Here is a 19614-nt window from a genome sequence, read left to right as displayed (position 1 = left end):
GCGCCGGCTGGCTGGTGTGAAACCCAGGGGATGGGGAGGGCGGCTGGGGGCAAGACTCAGAAGTGTCCTCGGGCTTTCACCAAGATCCAGTCTGTTCTGCGCACCGATCCACGCGGGATGGGGCCTGGCAACAGCTTCAGGAGAGACTCCGGGTGGCCGTGGGAGGACCTGAGTGGGGACAGGAAGACAAGGTGGGACGATGGGACAGTAGTAGGTAGCCCTCCCGCCTCCGTCATCCATCAGTGCAACCCGGGAGGAGCTGATGGGAAGAGGGACACCTTCCTGGGTGTATGGGGAGGGTGTGGAGCCAGGGCTGTGGGAGGCAGGGGCCAGCCCAGCATTCAGATTGCCCACTGGGGTTCTCCCAGGCTTGTCCTCCCTCCTAGGGAGGGTTCTAGGGTTTCCCCAGAGCCCTTTATGATTGTCACATCTGCCACAGCCAGCCCAGACCCGACTAAGTCCTGGCTCCTGCTCAGCTGCACTTCCTCCAATTTGGGGAGGAGGGCCCTGGGCAGGTGGCCCTTAGAAGCAGCTGCCCTCCCCACAGACCCCTGTGAGAGAGCATGAGGAGGCGCGTTCAAGAAAAATCATTCATGATCCTTGTTAAAGCTCAGTAAAGCAGACTTTATTCAGGAGCATCGAAATAGGCACAGGGGCCGAGCTGTTAGCTCATACCTGTAATTCCAGCACTTTTGGAGGATAAGGCGGTACAGAGGTTCTCTGTCACCCAGGCTGGAGTGCAGTGGTGTGACCATAGCTCACTGAAGCCTCGGCCTTCTGGGCTCAAGCGATTCTCCCACCTCAGCCTCTTGAGTAGATGGGACTACAGGCATGTGCCACCATAACTGGCTAATTTTTTTAATTAATATTTTTTGTAGGGATGGAGTCTTGCAGTGTTGCCCAGGTTGGTCTCAAACTCCTGGGCTCAAGCAGTCCTCCTGCCTCAGCCTCCCAAAGTGCTGGGATAACAGGCATGTGCCACCATGTCAGACCCAAACATTTTTAAAAAATTAGCCGAGGCTGGTGGTGCCTGCCTGTGGTCTCAGCTATTTGGGAGGCTGACGTGAGAGGATTGCTTGAGCCCAGGAGTTTGAGGCTGCAGTGAGCTGTGACTGCACCACTGCACTTCAGCCTGGGCAACAGAGGAGACCCTCTTTCCAAAAAAAATTGACATAGGGACTGCCACAGTGGAGTTTTGCAGTCAGGCAGTTGGGGAGAGAGATTGGGCTCAACTCTGAATACAGCATGGACAGGTAAGAATTTATAGCCAAGGAGCAAGGTGGGGTCAGTGGATGGAAAATTACTAAGAGGAAACATCAGAGATAAAGGGGGAATTCTGGCTAAGCCCATCCAATAGGATTCTTGCTGCAGCCAGGCCAGGGTGACCAGACATCACCTTGGGGATAATAGAGGCTAAAGAACTTTTTTTTTTTATTTTTTTTTTGAGGCAGAGCCTTGCTCTGTCACCCAGGCTGGAGTGCAGTGGCATGATTTCAGCTCATTGCAACCTCTGCCTCCCGAGTTCAAGTGATTCTCCTGCCTCAGCCTCTCAAGTAGCTGTGAGTACAGGCACCCACCACCACACCCGTCTAATTTTTGTATTTTTAGTAGAATGGGGTTTCACCATGTTGGCCAGGCTGGTCTCAAACTCCTGAGCTCAAGTGGTCTGCTTGCCTCAGCCTCCCAAAGTGCTGGGATTACAGGCGTGAGCCACTGTACCTGGCCCAGGCTAAGGAACTTAATTAGATTATGGAAGGTGATCAGATACCAAGGGTGGGGGGCTCTGGTTAAACTGACTTAGCAGGAATCTTGCTAAAAAGTCAGGCCTAGCTGAAAAAGTTCAGGTAAGTCTGAGTAGAGTTTGGTCAAGGAGAGAATCTTTGTCAGGGGAGAAATTGGGAGGAACCATCAGAGGCAGGCCAGGGCTAACTCCTGGGCTGTGTTAGCAGGCCCCAGGGTGAGTAGCCAAGGACCTCCAGGTCAGGATGTCCCTTGTGGACACTGGAGTGAAATCTGGCTCAGTTGGAGCTGAGTCCCTGCTGAGTTCTGCACTGGGTGCCCCAAGACCACCTTCCGGGGGCTGAACTAGCAGCCCTCACTCTGGCTCCTTACTGATGAGTGGCTGTTTGGTTGCCTGGGACATCCTCCGGCTGTGCTTCCTGAGACTAGAGCTGCCACATCTCCTGTGGTAGCCACCCTCCTCAGGGATTGCTCCAGGTCTGGATGGAGGTGGCAGGGTGCCTCAGGCTGGCCTGGATCCAATTGCTGCTCTGCCTCCACCAGCTCAGGCCCTTGGGCAAGGCTTTTTAATGTCTCAATGCTTCAGTTTCTTCATCTGTAAAATGGGGATAATAAGATCCATGGTCGTTGTGAGGATTAATGTTTGCTTAGAAGGGGCTTCCCTCCTCCTCCACCATCCCTTTGCTTTGGGGGTTAGATCCTGGGGTATGGGGAATTAGATGGCCTTGTCCCACAGATCTATACAGCTTCCATTTGCCCCAGAGACTCAGGAACCTCTGGGAATCAAGGACCTAATCAGTACTACTTTGGGACAAAAATACTGTGGGACACTATGCCAGTGTTCATAGCAGCATTATTCACAATAGCCTAAAGGTGGAAAGAACCCAAATGCCCATCACTGGATGAATGGATAAACAAAATGTGGTATATACCTGCAATGGAATATTATCCAGCCTTAAAACAGAAGGAAATTCTGATAGATGCTACAGCATGGATGAACCTTGAAGATATCACGTGAAGTGAAATAAGCCAGACACAAAAGGACAAATACTGCATTACTGTACTTATGTCAGCACCTGGAAGAGTCAAGTTCATAGAGACAGAAGCAGAATAGGGGTTACCAGGGGCTAGGACCAGGGGGTAACAGCGAGTCATTGTTGAATGGGTACAGAGTTTCAGTTTAGATGATGAAAAAGTTCTAAAGACAGAATAGTGGCAATGGTTGTGCAATGATGTGAATGTACTTAATGATACTGAACTGTACATGTAAAAATAGTTAAAATGGGGCTGGGCACAGTGGCTCATGCCTGTAATCCCAGCACTTTGGGAGGCTGAGGCGGGCGGATCACCAGGTCAGGAGATTGAAACCGTCTGGCTAACACGGTGAAATCCTGTCTCTACTAAAAGTACAAAAAATTAGCTGGGCATGGTGGTCGGCACCTGTAGTCCCAGTTACTTGGGAGGCTGAGGCAGGAGAATGGCATGAACCTGGGAGGTGGAGCTTGCAGTGAGCCGAGATGGCGCCACTGCACTGGCCTGGGCGACAGAGCAAGATTCCATCTCACAACAAAAAACAAAAATAGTTAAAATGGTAAAATTTGTCATATGTATTTTACCACCAAAAAGCCCACAGTGGCCAGGCATGGTGGCTCATGCCTGTAATTCCAGCACTTTGGGAGGCCGAGATGGGCGGATCACCTGAGGTCAGGAGTTCAAGACCAACCTGGCCAACGTGATGAAACCCCATCTCTACTAAAAATACAAAAATTAGCCAGGCATGGTGGCGGGCACCTGTAATCCCAGCTACTCGGGAGGCTGAGGCAGGAGAATTGCTTGAACTCGGGAGGTGGAGGTTACAGTGAGCCAAGATCGCGCCACTGCACTCCCACCTGGGTGACAAGAGCAAAACTCCATCTCAAAAAATAAAAAACTTAAAAAAAAGCCTACAAAACAATGAAACAAAACTGTGGGACAGGCTGGGATATGCATGGGCTGCAAGAGATGCCAGAGGAATCTGGATGCAGCAGTAAGACCTAAACTGCTGGACAAGTGAGTGTGGGGTGTGGCTGTCCTACTGTTCTGAGGGGTGCACTTGAGACCATGAAGGCAAAAGGCAAGTGTTTTGTACCCCAGGCAACTTTGCAGTAGCACCCCTTGACTGAGTGTAGCATCCAGGCACAGCCCACTAAGGAACAGGCAGCAACACTCCCTTTCTCCCAGGGCTCAAATTGAGACACCATTCACTTCATGCACCCATTTTATAGGTGGAGAAATTCAGGTCAAATCAACACTTCTTTATTGAGAACATCCCTGTGGATAGACTTTGGAGTGGCCCTGGGGGAGGTAAGTGCGGGTGGAAGAGAAGATCCCAAACTACCAAAAGTTTGCTCCATGTCACAACCTGCCCTAGGCCTCGAAGCCAATGTGAACAGACGGGCACAAGGTTGAGCAGGATGAATGGTAAATGCCAAGCTGGGTGCAGTGACAGGGGCAGTGGCAGTCTGGGTCGACCTCCCATAAGAAGGGGCCACAAGGAGACACTGAAGGGTGGGAGGATTTGAAGAAGGGAAAAAGAGGGTGTCCTGAGGCTGGAGAGCTGGGCACAGTATGGTGTTGACAGGGCCTGGCCTAACTGGATGTCAACATTGAGGTAGGGGGCATCATGGGATGTCAGGCTGGAGAGGGTGGTGCAGGTCCCACACAACAGGCAAAAGCTCTAGCTCTGGCCTGGAGGCAGCAGGGAGCTCCTGCAGTTCTAAATTGGGGTGGGTAGAACTCTTGTCCCCAGGTATGTCCATGGCCAGTCTCCCCAGGGCCTGGGTGGTGGGGCAAACCCCTCTTTGGCTCCTTCCTGCATAGGCACCCTTAGAATTGCCTCTGCTTCTCAGGTCTCTGAGACTGGTACAGACTCATGCAAAAAGCCATCTTCTTCCTCTTGAGCTTCATGCCCACGCTCATGGTAAAATCCAGCTGCAGGTACTTTTCATCCTTGTAGTGTGGCCAGCAGGGCAGATTCCCATCATTGGGGTTTCTGCCCAGAAGAAAAAAAGAGAGGATTACATGTGTTCCTCTTCATCATGCTTCTTTCTCTCACCCTGCCCTCATTTAATTTGCCCTTGGGAATTGGGGTTCCAGAGGGCTTTATAGAGATGATACTTAGATCTTTAAGAAAGAGTAGGAAAGTGAGTATTGGGGTGGGTCTTCCAAGCAGAGCAAACAGTATGTGCCAGGTTGAGAGATATAAAAGACCAAGGCTTTTGGAGGAAGCACAAGTCAAGAGTTAGGTAAAAACAGAGTGTGTGTGTGGCCGGGCGCAGTGGCTCACGCCTGTAATCCCAGCACTTTGGGAGGCCAAGGCAGGCGGATCACGAGGTCAGGAGATCGAGACCATTCTGGCTAAAATGATGAAACCCTGTCTCTACTAAATACACAAAAAATTAGATGGGCGAGGTTGCAGATGCCTGTAGTCCCAGCTCCTTGGGAGGCTGAGGCAGGAGAATGGCATGAATCCAGGAGGCAGAGATTGCAGTGAGCAGAGATCACGCCACTGCACTCCAGCCTGGGTGACAGAGCAAGACTCCGTCTCAAAAACAAAACAACAACAACAACAAAAAAACAGAGTGTGTGTGAAAGGGATCGAAGCGGAAAGGAGATGATGTACAAAAGATTTTTTTTTTTTTTTTTGAGACGGAGTCTCGCTCTGCCGCCCAGGCTGGAGTGCTGTGGCCGGATCTCAGCTCACTGTAAGCTCCGCCTCCTGGGTTTAAGCCATTCTCCTGCCTCAGCCTCCCAAGTTGCTGGGACTACAGGCGCCCGTCACTGCGCCCGGCTTGTTTTTTGTATTTTTTAGTAGAGACGGGGTTTCACCGTGTTAGCCAGGATGGTCTCGATCTCCTGACCTCGTGATCCGCCCGTCTCGGCCTCCCAAAGTGCTGGGATTACAGGCTTGAGCCACCGCGCCCGGCCTGTACAAAAGATTTTGAAAGGCCTTTCATGCAAGGCTGAGGGGCTCGGACTTTATCTTGAGGCAGAGAGAAGCTATGAAGAGTTTTAAGCAGGTGAGTGACTTGGTCAGATGTTATTTCGGAAAGACCCCTTGGGCCAGGTATGGTGTCTAACGTCTGTAAGACCAACACTTGGGGAGGCATAGGTGAGAAAATGGCTTGAGCCTGGGAGTTGGAGACCAGTCTGGGCAAAACAGCAAGACCTCATCTCTCCAAAAAATACAAAAATTAGGCCAGGCATGGTGGCTCACGCCTGTAATCCTAGCACTTTGGGAGGCTGAGGCGGGTGTATCACCAGGTCAGGAGATCGAGACCATCCTGGCTAACATGGTGAAACCCCGTCTCTACTAGAAATACAAAAAAATTAGCCAGGCATGGTGGCAGTCGACTGTAGTCCCAACTACTCGGGAGGCTGAAGCAGGAGAATGGCATAAACCCGGGAGGCAGAGCTTGCAGTGAGCCAAGATTGCGCCACTGCCCTCCAGCCTGGATGACAGAGCGAGACTCCGTCTCAAAAAAAAAAAAAAAAAAAAATTAGCTGGGCATGGTGGTGTGTGCCTGTAGTCCCAGCTACTTGGGAGGCTGAAGTGGGAGGATCACCTGGGAGGTCAAGGCTGCAGTGAGCTGTGATTGCACCACTGCACTCTAGCCTGGGCAGCAGAGTAAGACTGTCTCAAAAAAATTTAAAAAAAGAAAAAGAAAGACACTGAGTATCATCCGGATGGACTGAAAGGAGAGAAGCCAGGCACAGTGGCTCATGCCTGTAATCCCAGCACTTTGGGAGGCTGAGGTGGGTGGACTGCTTGAGGTCAGGAGTTCAAGACCAGCCTGGCCAACATGGTAAAACCCCATCTCTACAAAAATACAAAAATTAGCCGGGCGTGGTGGCCTGTAATCCCAGCTCCTCGGGAGGCCGAGGCAGGAGAATCGCTTGAACCTGGGAGGCGGAGGTTGCAGTGAGCTGGGATTGCGCCACTGCACTCCAGTCTGGATGACAGAGCGAAACTTTTAAGAAAATAGTCACAAGGCTATCCAAAGCTCTCTTTACATGTCGCCTGCCCCCTATGCTGGGTCAGACACCTCCTCTATGCTCTCAACATGCCTTGTGCTCCCCCAGTACAGCTCTCAGCGTGCCAGATTGTAATTTCCTGATTTTATGTGGTGAGCTGCTGGAGGATGGGGCTCATGTCTGCAATATCCTTGAATTCCAGCTCCCAGTACTGGGGCTGGGCCCAAAAGAGAGCAGTGGTGAATGACTGTGGAATGCTTGAGTGAATGAAGAGTGTGGGTCATGGATCAAGAAGGACACATTCTGGAGACATTTAGGATCTGGTGACTGACTGGGGAAAGCTGAGGAACAAGGGGCACTCTGGTTGGGCCAACGGCAGTTCCTGTAGGACATGCTGGGGCAAATATCCGAAGCAGCTGGCCATTGGGTCCAGCACTGGGCAGGTAGAATGGCCAGATGTGTTGTGGGGGTAGACTCACCCTGTGCAGGCAAAGTTGGCCCAGTATTTCATCATCCAGAGGCTAAGTGCATTCTCCTTACCTGTGGAAAGGCCTGGGGGCAGAATGGGATGTGGGATTTCAGACAGAGCAGGGGATGCTGACATCCCACCCTACTCTTGCTACTTTTGCTGCCCCCGGAGCAGAAGACTTTTATTTGGGAGAGCATCACAGATTAGGAACTGGTGAGCTCCCTGTGGCCAGCCGATGGAGGGGTGGGTCTGCATACAGAGGTGGAAGACTAGACACCCAGTGGGGGTGTCCGGTGGGGCCTTCATACCTGTGGCGAAGGGGCCCCCGAAGAGGAAGTACATCTCATCCCCATGGTCTGCCCAATCAGTGCGGGGTTTGACAAGTATTCCACGAGCGTGGTGCTCAAATTCATACAGGTAGACAGGGAGTCTGGCATCTGTGAAGAGGGAAACTGAGGAGGGCTGCAGGAAAAGCCTCAGCCTAGGCTTCTCATCCACCCCGTGTGTCCCACTAACCTGCACCAAGCAGGAAAAAGAACTTTGGCTTCAGAATCAAGGGAGCAGACTTGAATCCTGTCTGTGCTATTCATTCGCTGTGTGATCTAAAGCAAGTAGCTCTACCTCTCTGAATTGTATCAATAATTCCTTATCTTCAGACTGAGAATGCTAAAATCTAATTCACAGGATTGTGGCCAGGATCATGGAAGCCTTCCTTTTCCCTGTTCTGAACCTTCCTTTCTTGGCCTCTTATTGAAGGGTCTTCGGTGTCTGCAGTTTCCAGCCCCCACTTTAACCTGTCACCCACATGTTCCCCTAGCCCCAGTCAGCCTGGACTTTCACGGTGCCCCTAAGCCTGTCCTTTCAGCCAGGAAGCCTTCCTGACCACCCCAGGCTTCTCCTCTGTACTGTCTGAGGTTGCCCAGTTCCTCTCTGATACTTTTTTTTTTTTTTTTTTTTTGAGACGGAGTCTCGCTCTGTTGCCCAGGCTGGAGTGCAGTGGTGTGAGGCTGGCTCACTGCAGCCTCCCACTACTGGGTTCAAGTAATTCTCCTGCCTCAGCCTACTGAGTAGCTGGGACTATAGGCATGCACCACTATACCTGGCTAATTTTTTTGTATTTTTAGTAGAGATTGGTTTTCACCATGTTGGTGAGGCTAGTCTAGAACTCCCGGCCTCAAATGATCCGTCCCCGCCTCGGCTTCCCAAAGTGTTGGGATTATGGGCGTGAGCCACCGCTCCTGGCCCCTTCCTCTCTTATAGTTGATAGCATGCTGCCTCCTCTGTGGTATTTTAGAATCCTACACTAGCCCAGAAGTACAGAGAGGGTTGGGGAGCAGTCAATAAGCCCAGTTGGTAAACAGCACACCTGGAGAGTGGACAGGGCCAGTGTGGCCACTCATGGGGACCCCACATACCTCAGTGGTAGTTAACAGTCTACAGCGTGGTGTACACGAAAGTGGCATCTTGAACTATATCCATTATACGGTTTCATAGCATCTTCCAGTTATGCTCATTGACATTGTCCAGGTACTACTCCACCACAAGTGGTACCTGCTCCTTGGTGATATTCTGGGTGGGGAGGCCACACTTATCTGAGGCCTGGGTGCCAGCTGGGCCAGAGATGGGCCCACCAGTGACTTGGATCCAGGCTCAGCCCCCCAGGAGTTTTTGGCCTGGGAGGGGAAAAAGGGAGATTCCTGGGAAAGTTTCCATCTCTGCAGATTGTAACCCCGAATTTTGCTGCATAACTTCCCCTATGACCCTGAGCACCTTACCTATAAGCAGTCATCTGATCCCACACCAAACCCCAGGCCCTCCAAGAAAGATCCTTACACTGGCTGGGAGCCCCTTTGCAGAGAGCAGCTACTAGGTTAAAAAAACAGGGGATCAGCCCCGTCCAAACTGAGCACCCCTGCCAGCTGGGTCCCTCACCAACAGGGTGTGGGTACTCCAGAGCATCTTAGTGATGGTTTCCTTTCTCATCGCTTGCCGGTTTAGCGGGAACTTCACGATCTGTTCACAAGCCAAGGACCCCAGTGTGGGTCAGGCCTGAGCATTAGGAGGGATTCTGGCCAGAGCCACAAAGGCCCCAAGGGTCTTGCCCATCTAATGATGAGTTCTCAGACACAGCACACAGCCCAGGAAGGGCCCATGACTCTCTCTTGCCCGCCTGCTCCCATCCTACTCATCACTACCACCTGGGCTAGAGCTGAAGTGGTACTGAGCGGGGGTCCATCCTGAGTTGGGGCATCTACCCTGACCCAGGAGCAAGGGAGGGCTTGAGGATTTGCAGTTGCCTAGAGGCTTGGGAATGAACATCATAACCCATCTAAACTATGAGAATTTATGGCCCTCAAATCTCCAACAGGCCACACTTAGCCCTTCTTCCCCTCCAACATTCATGGCCAGTTTTTACTGTACAGGGACTACAGGAGGCTCCCAAATATATGTGCATCCCCAGAAGGGCTACTGGCATCTGACCTGGTGCCCAGCACCGTCCAAGAGGCATCCTTCCCTGCCTCCACTGTGGTACTCACGTAAGGCAAGAGCCAACTGAACTCCAGGTAGAAGGGAGGGCACAGATGAAACCTGCCCCTGGGTCAGGAGCACCAGAGAGTCATCTGGGATCACCACACCATCCACCACAGGGCTCATGGACCAGATAATCTACAAGGCAAAGGGCATTTCCAGCCAGTTTCCTCAAGTATCCTCCCAGGGTCCCTGCGACCTTGGGTGCCCCTTCAGAGGCTGCTCTAGCCTAGGCTCTTTGATTGCAAAAAGACTGGAGCTGGCATGGTGAGCCCCAGGAGGATGGGTGTGGGAGGGGAGCAGGATAGGCAGGACCAAGCTACGTGGACTTGGGATGCTTACCGTGGGTATCTGTATAGCTCACTCCTTCACCTCTTGAAAATCTTTGCTAAATTTCACTTCACTGAGTCCTGTCCTATCCATTCTATTTAAAAGTCCACACCTCCCAACATGTCTAACCCCTTTACCCTCTCTATTCCTTGCTATTCACTTATCACCTTCTAAGGAGGTGGATAATATATTTATTTACAGAGTTTATTGTCCTTCCCCACTGGAACATCAGCTCCACTAGGGAAGGGATCTTGGCCTGAACAATTCCCTAAGTATCCCAAGTGCCTGGCACAAAGTAGGTGCTCAGTAAATACTCAAATTGCAAAATGTGGCCTGATTACCTCTTCAGGGTCTCTCTGGAAGTTCAGTTGGAGGAATCTCTGTGGGGGAGAGGAAGGGATCAGAGTTAAAGTCTCCCCAGTGTGCTCTTAAGACAGGGTCCCTGGGGAAGTAGTTAGGGGTGGCTGGGTACCAGGATAGGAGGATGGCCTTTGGGTAGCCAGGTCAGGCAGCTGGAATGTTCTACCTACCATCTTGTTGGACAAACGCATCACCTTGGCCCCTGAAAGTGTCCTCAGGCAATTTACCAGGATCTATGTACTGTTGTGGTTGCATCCAGCCAGGTGGGCAACCTTCTATAGAGAGAAGAAGGGATGCTCAGGGGTGCTTCCATCCTGCCCCTCCTTGCTGAGCCCTGGGGAAGGAGAGGCAACCACCTTGGCCACTTTCAGTGGGTTACGAGTTATGAAAAGTCTGAGTAACGTAGTGCCACTCTCAGAAATGGCCCGATGGAAGAGACCCGAGGCTAGGGGTGACATCATCTGCAAGAACAGGGAGGAAAACACCCGTGAGATGCCCAAGTAGGGACATCTGGGCTGTTCTGGGCATCTGTCTGGCCATGAGCAGGCAGCCTGAGTGAAGCCAGGAAGGGCAAGTAGCTGAGAGGGAGTCAGGAGTCCTGGGGTGATGTCTTAGACCTAAAGCCAGTGGTCTTTCTGCGTCTGGTCTGTGCAGTGGGCCCAAGGGGGTTCCAGAGGGGATGTGAGATTGTGAGAGGGAATCTGCTGGTGTGGGAAAGGGGTCTCCCTCTGCTTTGGGGCTAGAAATGAGGGGTAGGTGGAAGGGAACTCATGGTTTCTGCAGGTTGTTACCTGTGCTGACAGCTGTTAGCCTCTCTCCATTGCTCAAGTTTGGGGAACAAGTACATCTAGGGCCTCCCATCCTGTCCCTTGGATACCTCAGACTTCATGTGCCCCAAACCTGCTCCAGCCAATCCCTGTCTGGCTGGCATTCCTTATCCCATACCATCCCCCAGCCCCAGGGGCCTTCCCTATCTCTGCTAATTACCACACCCCAACTTCCCTAGTCCTGTCCATTTGGCCTCCTGGATCATGCTGAGCCATCCTCTGCTCTCCATCTTTCCTGTTCCTGCTTTAGAGCCAGCCCCCATGATCTCTCCTAGGATATATCCTATCCCCATCCCTGCCCCTCCCAGTAGCTCTCCAAGTCTCTGCTCCTGTTTCTTGCCAACCCAGTCCCATGCAGCAGGCTGAGCCGTCTCTCTAAATGCACATCTGTTTGTGTCACTTTGCTGGTTAAAATCTTTCCCTGCTTTGGAGAATCGCTTGAACCCGGGAGGCAGAGGTTGTGGTGAGCTGAGATTGTGCCCTTGCACTCCAGCCTGGGCAACAAGAGTGAAACTCCGTCCCCCCAAAAATTTTTTTTTCCTCTGCTTTTTAGTGAATCTTGGATAAAGTTGCTTAATTCTCTGGGCCTTCGTTTCTTTATCTGTAGAATGGGGACAACAGTAGCTTTCTTTTTGGGCTATTGAAGGAATTACATGGATGATGACACCTAAGGTGCTTAGAAGAGTGCCTGGCACACAGCAAGTGCTCAGCTGTTGAGTATTATTATGACTGTGGCCAGCAAGGTCCTGTGTGATGTGTTCACTTCCCAGCCATGTGCCCCTCACAGGGCACCTTACATTACACCCACATTCCAGGCACATCCCAGGTCAGCAGTTACACACGAGTCAGGGGCAAGGCCCTCCAACTCATGCCCCTGGCTCGCAGGCCTGGTGTGAGGTCCTGGCCTTGCCCAGGGGGCAGATGGTGGGCTCTGTTCAGGGGATAAAATTCTGGGGGAATGTGGAGAGGCAGGAGGTGCTGGGTAGCACCTGGATTCGCTGATTGCCCCAAGCCTCAGCACTACCCGTCCTGGGGCTCGGTTTTCTCATCAGTGCTATCTGTCAACAGAAGAGACATCCTTGGCTGTGAGGGGCGGCACCCTTGGCAGGGGTGAGGGCAGGTGTGTGGCAGGCACGTTCATGTACACGCAAACCTGCACAAGGACTGTGCAGTGGATGATACATTTGTGGGAACGCAGGAGCCTAAGTCTGTGCTGGGTCCGTCTGGGCATTGCTCTCACCAGTCCTGAGATGCTCATGGCCCCCGCCGACTGGCCGAACAGGGTCACATTTCCTGGGTCTCCCCCGAAGGCTGCGATGTTCTCCTGCACCCAGCGTAGAGCCGCCATCTGGTCCAGCAGTCCCCAGTTCCCGCACGCGTGGCTGTCGTCCATGCTGGGCGTGCGGGGTTCACTGTCAGGGTCCCGGGCTTCGACAGTCGGGGTGCGTAGGGCTGCCCTCCTGGGCTTCCCACACTCAGCCCAGCATTGCCCCTCTAAGACCCTGTCCTGCGACCACACCCCCTACCTTGGAGTTAGCTCGCCCCATCCAGATGGTATGGAGCGCCCGCCCCTTCCACCGAGCGCCAGGCCCCGCCCCCGTCTCGCAGCCCCACCCCTCCATCCCCGCCCCAGGCCCCGCCCCACCCTTCCCACCCAGTCCCCGCCGCTCCAGCCGGAGCTGCGGTCCCAGAGGGTCCCGGCCCCGCCACCTTAGGAAGCCGAAGATGCCGAGCCTGTGCTGCAGAAACACCAGCACCACTTTCTCGCGGGCGGCCAAGTCAGAGCCCTCGTACGAAGAAGCGGCGCCCACGATGAAGGCACCTCCCGGGAACCAAACCATCACCTGGGCAAGGAAGACCCGGGCCTGAGCGGGGCGGTGGGTGGCGGTGGGACCGCGGGCGCGGGAGACTTGGCACTCACCGGCAGCTGGGGGTCCCCGGGCGCGCGCGCCGGCGCGTACACGTTCAGGTACAGACAGTCCTCGCTGAAGCGCAGCCACTTGTACTGTTCCCGCGTGCTGACATACAGGGAGGCCAGCTGGCCCCAAGACTCCTGCAGGCACCTGCGGGCACCAGGTAGCGGCGGCGGCCGCGGGGAGATGATTTCAACCCAGGGTCCGCAGTGAGAGGACAGAACCCAAAGCAAAATCCAGGCAGCGTCTGTGCGTGTCCATGTGCGTGTGCATGTGCGTGCGTGTCCATGTCCGGAAGGCCTCCGCCAGCCCTAGGACCCAGGACTGGGAGGCAGGTTGGCCTCTCAGGAACCATCCCCTCCCTGCCCAGCGCCTCACTCCGTGGGTCTGCCTGGGAAGAGATTCCTGCTCCTGTGGGAGACCTTGTTGGTGCTGTCAAGGCAGGAACCTGCCTGCCCTGGGCACCTCCCTGTCTTTCACGTCCCACCCTCCCCTCAGTCTCCCTTCTGCCTCCCAAACAGCTCTGGAATATGGTCCCTCCCCTCCATCCCCATCTCTGGGGGGATGTCAAGGCCATCACCATCTCTAGTCTGGACAGTATCCCAGCCTCTTCACACTCCTCCTACTCCTCGGCCACACTCTGGTGGACTATGTCACTCCTCTTCTTCAAATCTTCCCTAATATGTACAACTATGATATATCAATAAAAACAAACAAATCAACAAAAATCTTCCCTGGCTCTCCACTGCCCTCAGGATAAAGTTCAGATACCCAGGGTACCCAGGCCCTTCTTTCCATCCAGTCATCTCTGTCCCAACCACCCTTTGCTATACATACATGTGGGCCCTTGCCTCCCACCTCCAAGCCCCTGGGCCTCTCAAGCAAATGCCTTCTGCTGTAACCAGCAAACTCCTATTCATGTTTAAGGCCCAGCTCAAGTGGTGTCTCCTCTGCTGGTCACTTCCTCTTCTGTGACTCCTGATGTCCTGTCCACTTTTTTTTTTTTTTTTGAGACGGAGTCTTGCTCTGTTGCCCAGGCTGGAGTGCAGTGGCACGATCTTGGCTCACTGCAACTTCTGCCTCCAGGTTCAAGCAATTCTCCTGCCTTAATCTCCCAAGTAGCTGGGACTACAGGCACGCACCAGCTAATGCACAGCTAATTTTTGTATTTTTAGTAGAGTCGGGGTTTCACCGTGTTGACCAGGCTGGTCTCGAACTTCTGGCCTTAAGTGATCTGCCCACCTCGGCCTCCCAAAGTGCTAGGATTACAGGCATGAGCCACCGTGCCCGGCCTCCTGTCCACTGTTGACCATGTCCTGGCTGGAGTTATTTCAGTTGGCTGTTTTTCTCCCCAAGTGACCATGCACTTCCCAAGGGCAGGAATGGAGGTAGACCCATTTAAGTCCTGGCACCCAGCCCAGCGCCTTATACTGTATGGATATTTGGGGTATTTTTGGAGCATGGGCTCTCTGGCCACCTCACCTTTTCTCCCTGCTGGCCCAACCCCTAGGTGTCTATTCTCATAACAGCTGGGCCTGGACCATTTGGGGTGCAAGACACCCTATTTGCCTCTGCTCCCTTCTGCTGTTGTCCTAGCCTAGCCTGTTCCCAGAGCATCACTGCTCCCTTTCACCAGTCCTTCCCTACAGCATTCCAACACTCAAGCCAAACCTGTCCACCCCCACCCACATTCCCAGCAACTATCCCATCTCTCTTTCCCTCAGGCCAAACTTTTTAACAGGCTACCTTCCCCTCCACTCCAGGAGAGACCCAGTTTCTCCAAGGTATCAGCATCTGTATCTCTACAGATTGTTTTGTGTCTTCTTTGTTTGACTTCTTGGCAGCAGCTAATGTGGTATTAGAATGCTGTCTAGTAAACCACATCTACCGTCTCACTAGGAAAGCCAGGGCTCTGATAGCCAGGAACTGGGACTATGAACAGCCAAGGCTTCTGTGCCCATCCCACCACCAGAGCCATCCTGCCGTGGTCACCAGTGACATCCATCTAGCTAAATCTCTGTCATTGTCTTATTTGCCCTGACAACCCTCAACGTGGTTGACCACATTATATTCCCCTTTGTTCTGTCTCCTTCTCTCTTTTTTTTGTTTGAGACAGAGTCTCGCTATGTCGGCCAGGCTGGAGTGCAGTGGCACGATCTTGGCTCACTGCAACTCCGCCTCCTGGGTTCAGGTGGGAGATATCAGCTCACTGCCTCAGCCTCCTGAGTAGCTGGGATTACAGGCACATGCCACAACACCTAGCTAATTTTTGTATTTTTGGAAGAGACAGAGTTTTGCCATGTTGGTCAGGCTGGTCTCAAACTCCTGACCTCGTGATCCACCCGCCTCGTCCTCCCAAAATGCTGGGATTACAGGCGTGAGCCACTGTGCCCAGCCTCCTCTCTTTTTTTAGAGACAGGGTCACCCAGGTGAATGCAGTGACATGATCATAGTTCAATGCAGCCTTGACCTCCTGGGCTCAAGTGATCCTTAGCCTCCCAAGTAAGTAGCTAGGACTACAAGCACGCACTATCACACTGGATAATTTTTAAATTTTTTGTAGAGACAGGGTCTCACTATGTTGCTCAGGTTGGTCTAGAACTCCTAACCTCAAGGGATCCTCCCACTTCAGCCTCCCAAGGTGTTGGGATTACAGGCGAGAGCCACCATGCCTGGTCAGATTCTCTTTCTCAAACAGCTTTCTTTCTCTGGGCTTCTGTAGCACCCCGTGCTCCTGATTTTCCTACCACCTTGTTAGTGGTTCCTCCTCCTCTCCAAGCCTAAGCATGAGAGTGCCCAGTCCTCGACCCTCAGTTGTTTTTTTCTGACCATCCTTTCTCTCATCATCCAGGCCCAGGGGCTTCACACCACTGATATGCTGATGATCAGTTTGCCTTCCGTCTCCCCTCTCCAGCCACCTACCTGCCCTCCACATGGAACATCTGTCAGCAAGTCAAATTTAACAGGCCCCAAAAGGAACTGTGTGTGTGTGTGTGTGTGTGTGTGTGTGTGTGTGTTTTAGATAGGGTCTCACTCTATCTCTCAGGCTAAGAGTGAGTGGCATGATCACAGCTCATTGCAGCCTCAACCTCCCAAGCCCAAGAGATCCTCCTACCTCAGCCTCCCAAGTAGCTAGGACCACGGCACGGCACCCAGCTAATTTTTTAAATCTTTTGTAGAGACAGGGTCTCACTAGGTTGCTCAAGCTGGTCTGGAACTCCTGAGTTCAAGTGATTTTCCTGCCTCAGCCTCCCAAAGTGCTGGGATTACAGGCCGGAGCCACTGCTCCTGGCTCAAAATGGATTCCTATTTTGCCCAAACTTGCTCTTGCTCCAGTCTTCCTCATTTTGATAAATGGTACCCCTATTTCCTTGTCTGCTGTGGCCAAAAACTAGTCATTATCAGTGATTCCTCTTCTTCCCTTGTGGCTTATATCCAATTCTCCAGCAAATCCTGTCAATTTTACTTTCTAAAAAATTTGGAGTCTGATACCTTCCTTCCACCTCCCCGGTAACTACTCAGGCAGAAACTACTATCTCTGCAACATCCTTCTCTCCCGCTGCCCACTGCAACCACCACCCATGGGCTATTCTGAGCAATCCACAAATTCTTACACTTGACACTCCGTTTCCAAACAGGCATTGTTCTGACAGCTCATAGTTTCTAACAACTGACACTCAGACTTCTATATAGTGAACGTCCTAACCTCTAAATCCCTGAGGATTTAAATCTCCAAGGTTCTAACAGTGGCCATCTCATGTTCTGTCACCTGATCCCTGATCTTTGGGATTCTAAATAAGTCACAGAATGTTCAGGATAACTGGGATCTTACCAGTGACAGCCAATGTTATGACAATGAACACCCTGGTATTTTAGTAACTGCTGGTCGTGTTCTAACAGTGGACAAACTGTTTCTTTTTTTTTTTTTGGAGACAGGGTCTCACTCTGTGGCCCAGGCTGGAGTGCAGTCAGTGGCGACTCATGGCTTACTACGACCTTGACCTCTTGGGCTTTGATCAAGTGATCCTCCCACCTCAGTCTTTAGAGTAACTGGGACCACAGGTGCTCACCACCACCCCCAGTTATTTTTTTAAAATTTTTTGTAGATATGGGGTCTTGCCATGCTGCCCAGGCTGGTCTTGAACTCCTGGGTTCAAGCAGTCCTCTTGCCTTGGTCTACCAAAGTTCTGGGATTAAAAGTGTGAGCCACTATGCCCAGCCAAACCTGTTTTTAACAGCCAGACACCTAGGGTGGTATTTGTATCTTTGTATGTCAGCTGATACCCAGGTTCTCAGACATTTTTCTAAACCCTGTGCTTTAACCAACTGATGCTGAGCATTAATGATTGCCACAGAATGTTCTGGACAGTGGATGACTCAATAGTCTGAATAAATAGTAAATACACTTGTTCTGGGTAAACTGCCAAGCCCTGTGCTTCAAAGGGCAGTCATTGTTCCAATTATGCTTCTGTGACTCAGGCCTCAGTCCCCAGAGAGAGGGAAGAGCTCCAGACTGGGTCAGGAGGGTGATGTAAAGGTGAACACTGCCCCTCAGGCACATTCAGGAAAACGCAGCTCCGCAGCAGGTGCTGGGGCACGGTCAGTGACAGCCTCCCCCTTGCCTGGAGCTCTCTTCTAAGAAACCAACAACAAGGCTGGGCGTGGGGGCTTATGCCTGTAATCTCAGCACTTTGGAAGCCTGAAGCAGGTAGATCACGAGGTCAAGAGATCGAGACCATCCTGGCCAACATAATGAAACCCTATCTCTACTAAAAATACAAAAATTAGCTGGGCGTGGTAGCATGCACCTGTAGTCCCAGGTACTCAGGAGGCTGAGGCAGAAGAATCGCTTAAACTCAGGAGGCAGAGGGTGCAGTGAGCCGAGATCATACCACAGCTCTGTAGCCTGGCGACAGAGCGAGACTCCGTCTAAAAGAAAAAAAGAAAGAAAGAAAAGAAACCAACAACAGCATTGTCAGTGACTTAAACACCATCAGAAACAGTTAGCTCATGATATGGGTCTGAAAACTGAGGCCCAGAATGGGCCCTAGGCCTGCCTGTGGTCACACAGTGAGTTCTTCTCAGTGAGTTGTGCAAAGCCCCACCCAGACGCAGGCACAGGCCCACTACCCCTCCCAGTGGACAGGCCTCTGACTCTTACCCAGGTGGGTGGGTGGTAGCATCTCTGATTCCTTTCCAGGGCTCCGGGGGTTCTGGAGGCACAAACCTGCGGAAACCTAGAAGAGGTCTGGAAAAGGGGACTCCTAAAAAGACTTGGATGGGTGTCTTCCCCAGGTGCATCTGTTTTCCTTGCAGGGTTCTATATTTGGTGACCACTTGAGGCTTCTTGGTGTGCAAGGCACCTGGGAAGAGAAAGGAAAAGGGTCACCTCTGCTCAGCCACCCAGCCACAAATGGGCTCCTGGCTCAGCCACTCAGCCACAAATGGGACCAAGACACCTGGGAAGAGAAGGGAAAAGGGTCATCCCTGCGCAGCCACTCAGCCACAAATGGGACCCTGGCCCATCTGTCATGGGAAGCAGCGGCTGCTTTTCACAACAACTGATCATAACCATTGTGTGTCTGTCCACTTTTTCTTGTGCTTCTCTCAGAATTTTTTCTCTCATTTAACTCCCTTCCTCCCCTCCCCTCCTCTCCCCTCCTCTCCCTTCCTCTCCCCTCCCCTCCTCTCCCCTCCTCTTCTTTTTGAGATGGAGTCTCGGTCTGTTGCCCAGGTTGGAGTACAGTGGCACGTCTCGGCACACTGCAAGCTCCGCCTCCCAAGTTCATGCTATTCTCCTGCCTCAACCTCCCAAACAGCTGGGACCACAGGCACCCGCCACCATACCCAGCTAATTTTTTGTATTTTTAGTAGAGACAGTGTTTCACCACGCTAGCCAGGATGGTCTCAATCTCCTGACCTCGTGATCCGCCCGTCTTGGCCTCCCAAAGTGCTGGGATTACAGGCTTGAGCCACCGTGCCCGGCCTTTTTTTTTTTTTTTTTTTTTGAGACAATGTCTCGCTCTGTCACCCAGGCTGGGGCATGCAGTGGTGCGATCTTGGCTCACTGCAACCTCCATCTCCCAGGTTCAAGCGATTCTCCTGCCTCAGCCTCCCGAGTAGCTGGGACTACAGGCCTCTGCCACCACATCCTGCTAATTTTGTATTTTTAGTAGAGACAGGCTTTTGCCATGTTGGCCAGGCTGATCTCAAACTCCTGACCTCAGGTTATCCACCCACCACAGCCTCCCAAGATTTTGAGATTACAGGCGTGCGCCACTGCATCCGGCCAAAGTATTTAACTTTCTTTTCTTTTTTTTTTTTTGTGATGAAGTTTCGCTCTGTTGCCCAGGCTGGAGCGCAGTGGTGCCATCTCAGCTCACTGCAACCTCTGCCTCCCGGGTTCAAGCAATTCTCCTGCCTCAGCCTCCTG

General features: G+C 52.4%; 1 protein-coding gene across 1 annotated transcript; it reads right to left on the bottom strand.

Moving 5' to 3' along the window:
- Positions 1–3996: 3996 nt before the first annotated feature.
- CES4A (carboxylesterase 4A) lies at positions 3997–18756 on the bottom strand. The gene is given in 15 exon segments (XM_033219853.1): positions 3997–4771; positions 7233–7305; positions 7531–7659; positions 8638–8791; positions 9155–9235; positions 9760–9787; positions 9789–9889; positions 10423–10461; positions 10612–10716; positions 10798–10902; positions 12509–12662; positions 12979–13112; positions 13190–13331; positions 18343–18544; positions 18681–18756. Coding segments are annotated over 15 exon segments (1689 nt in total). The 3' UTR covers positions 3997–4605.
- Between the last annotated feature and the right edge of the window lie 858 nt (positions 18757–19614).

This window comes from Trachypithecus francoisi, unplaced genomic scaffold (genome assembly GCF_009764315.1).
Source record: "Trachypithecus francoisi isolate TF-2019V2 unplaced genomic scaffold, Tfra_2.0 Lachesis_group10, whole genome shotgun sequence".
Taxonomy (NCBI): Eukaryota; Metazoa; Chordata; class Mammalia; order Primates; family Cercopithecidae; genus Trachypithecus; species Trachypithecus francoisi.
This window is presented reverse-complemented; position numbering and strand designations above follow the sequence as displayed.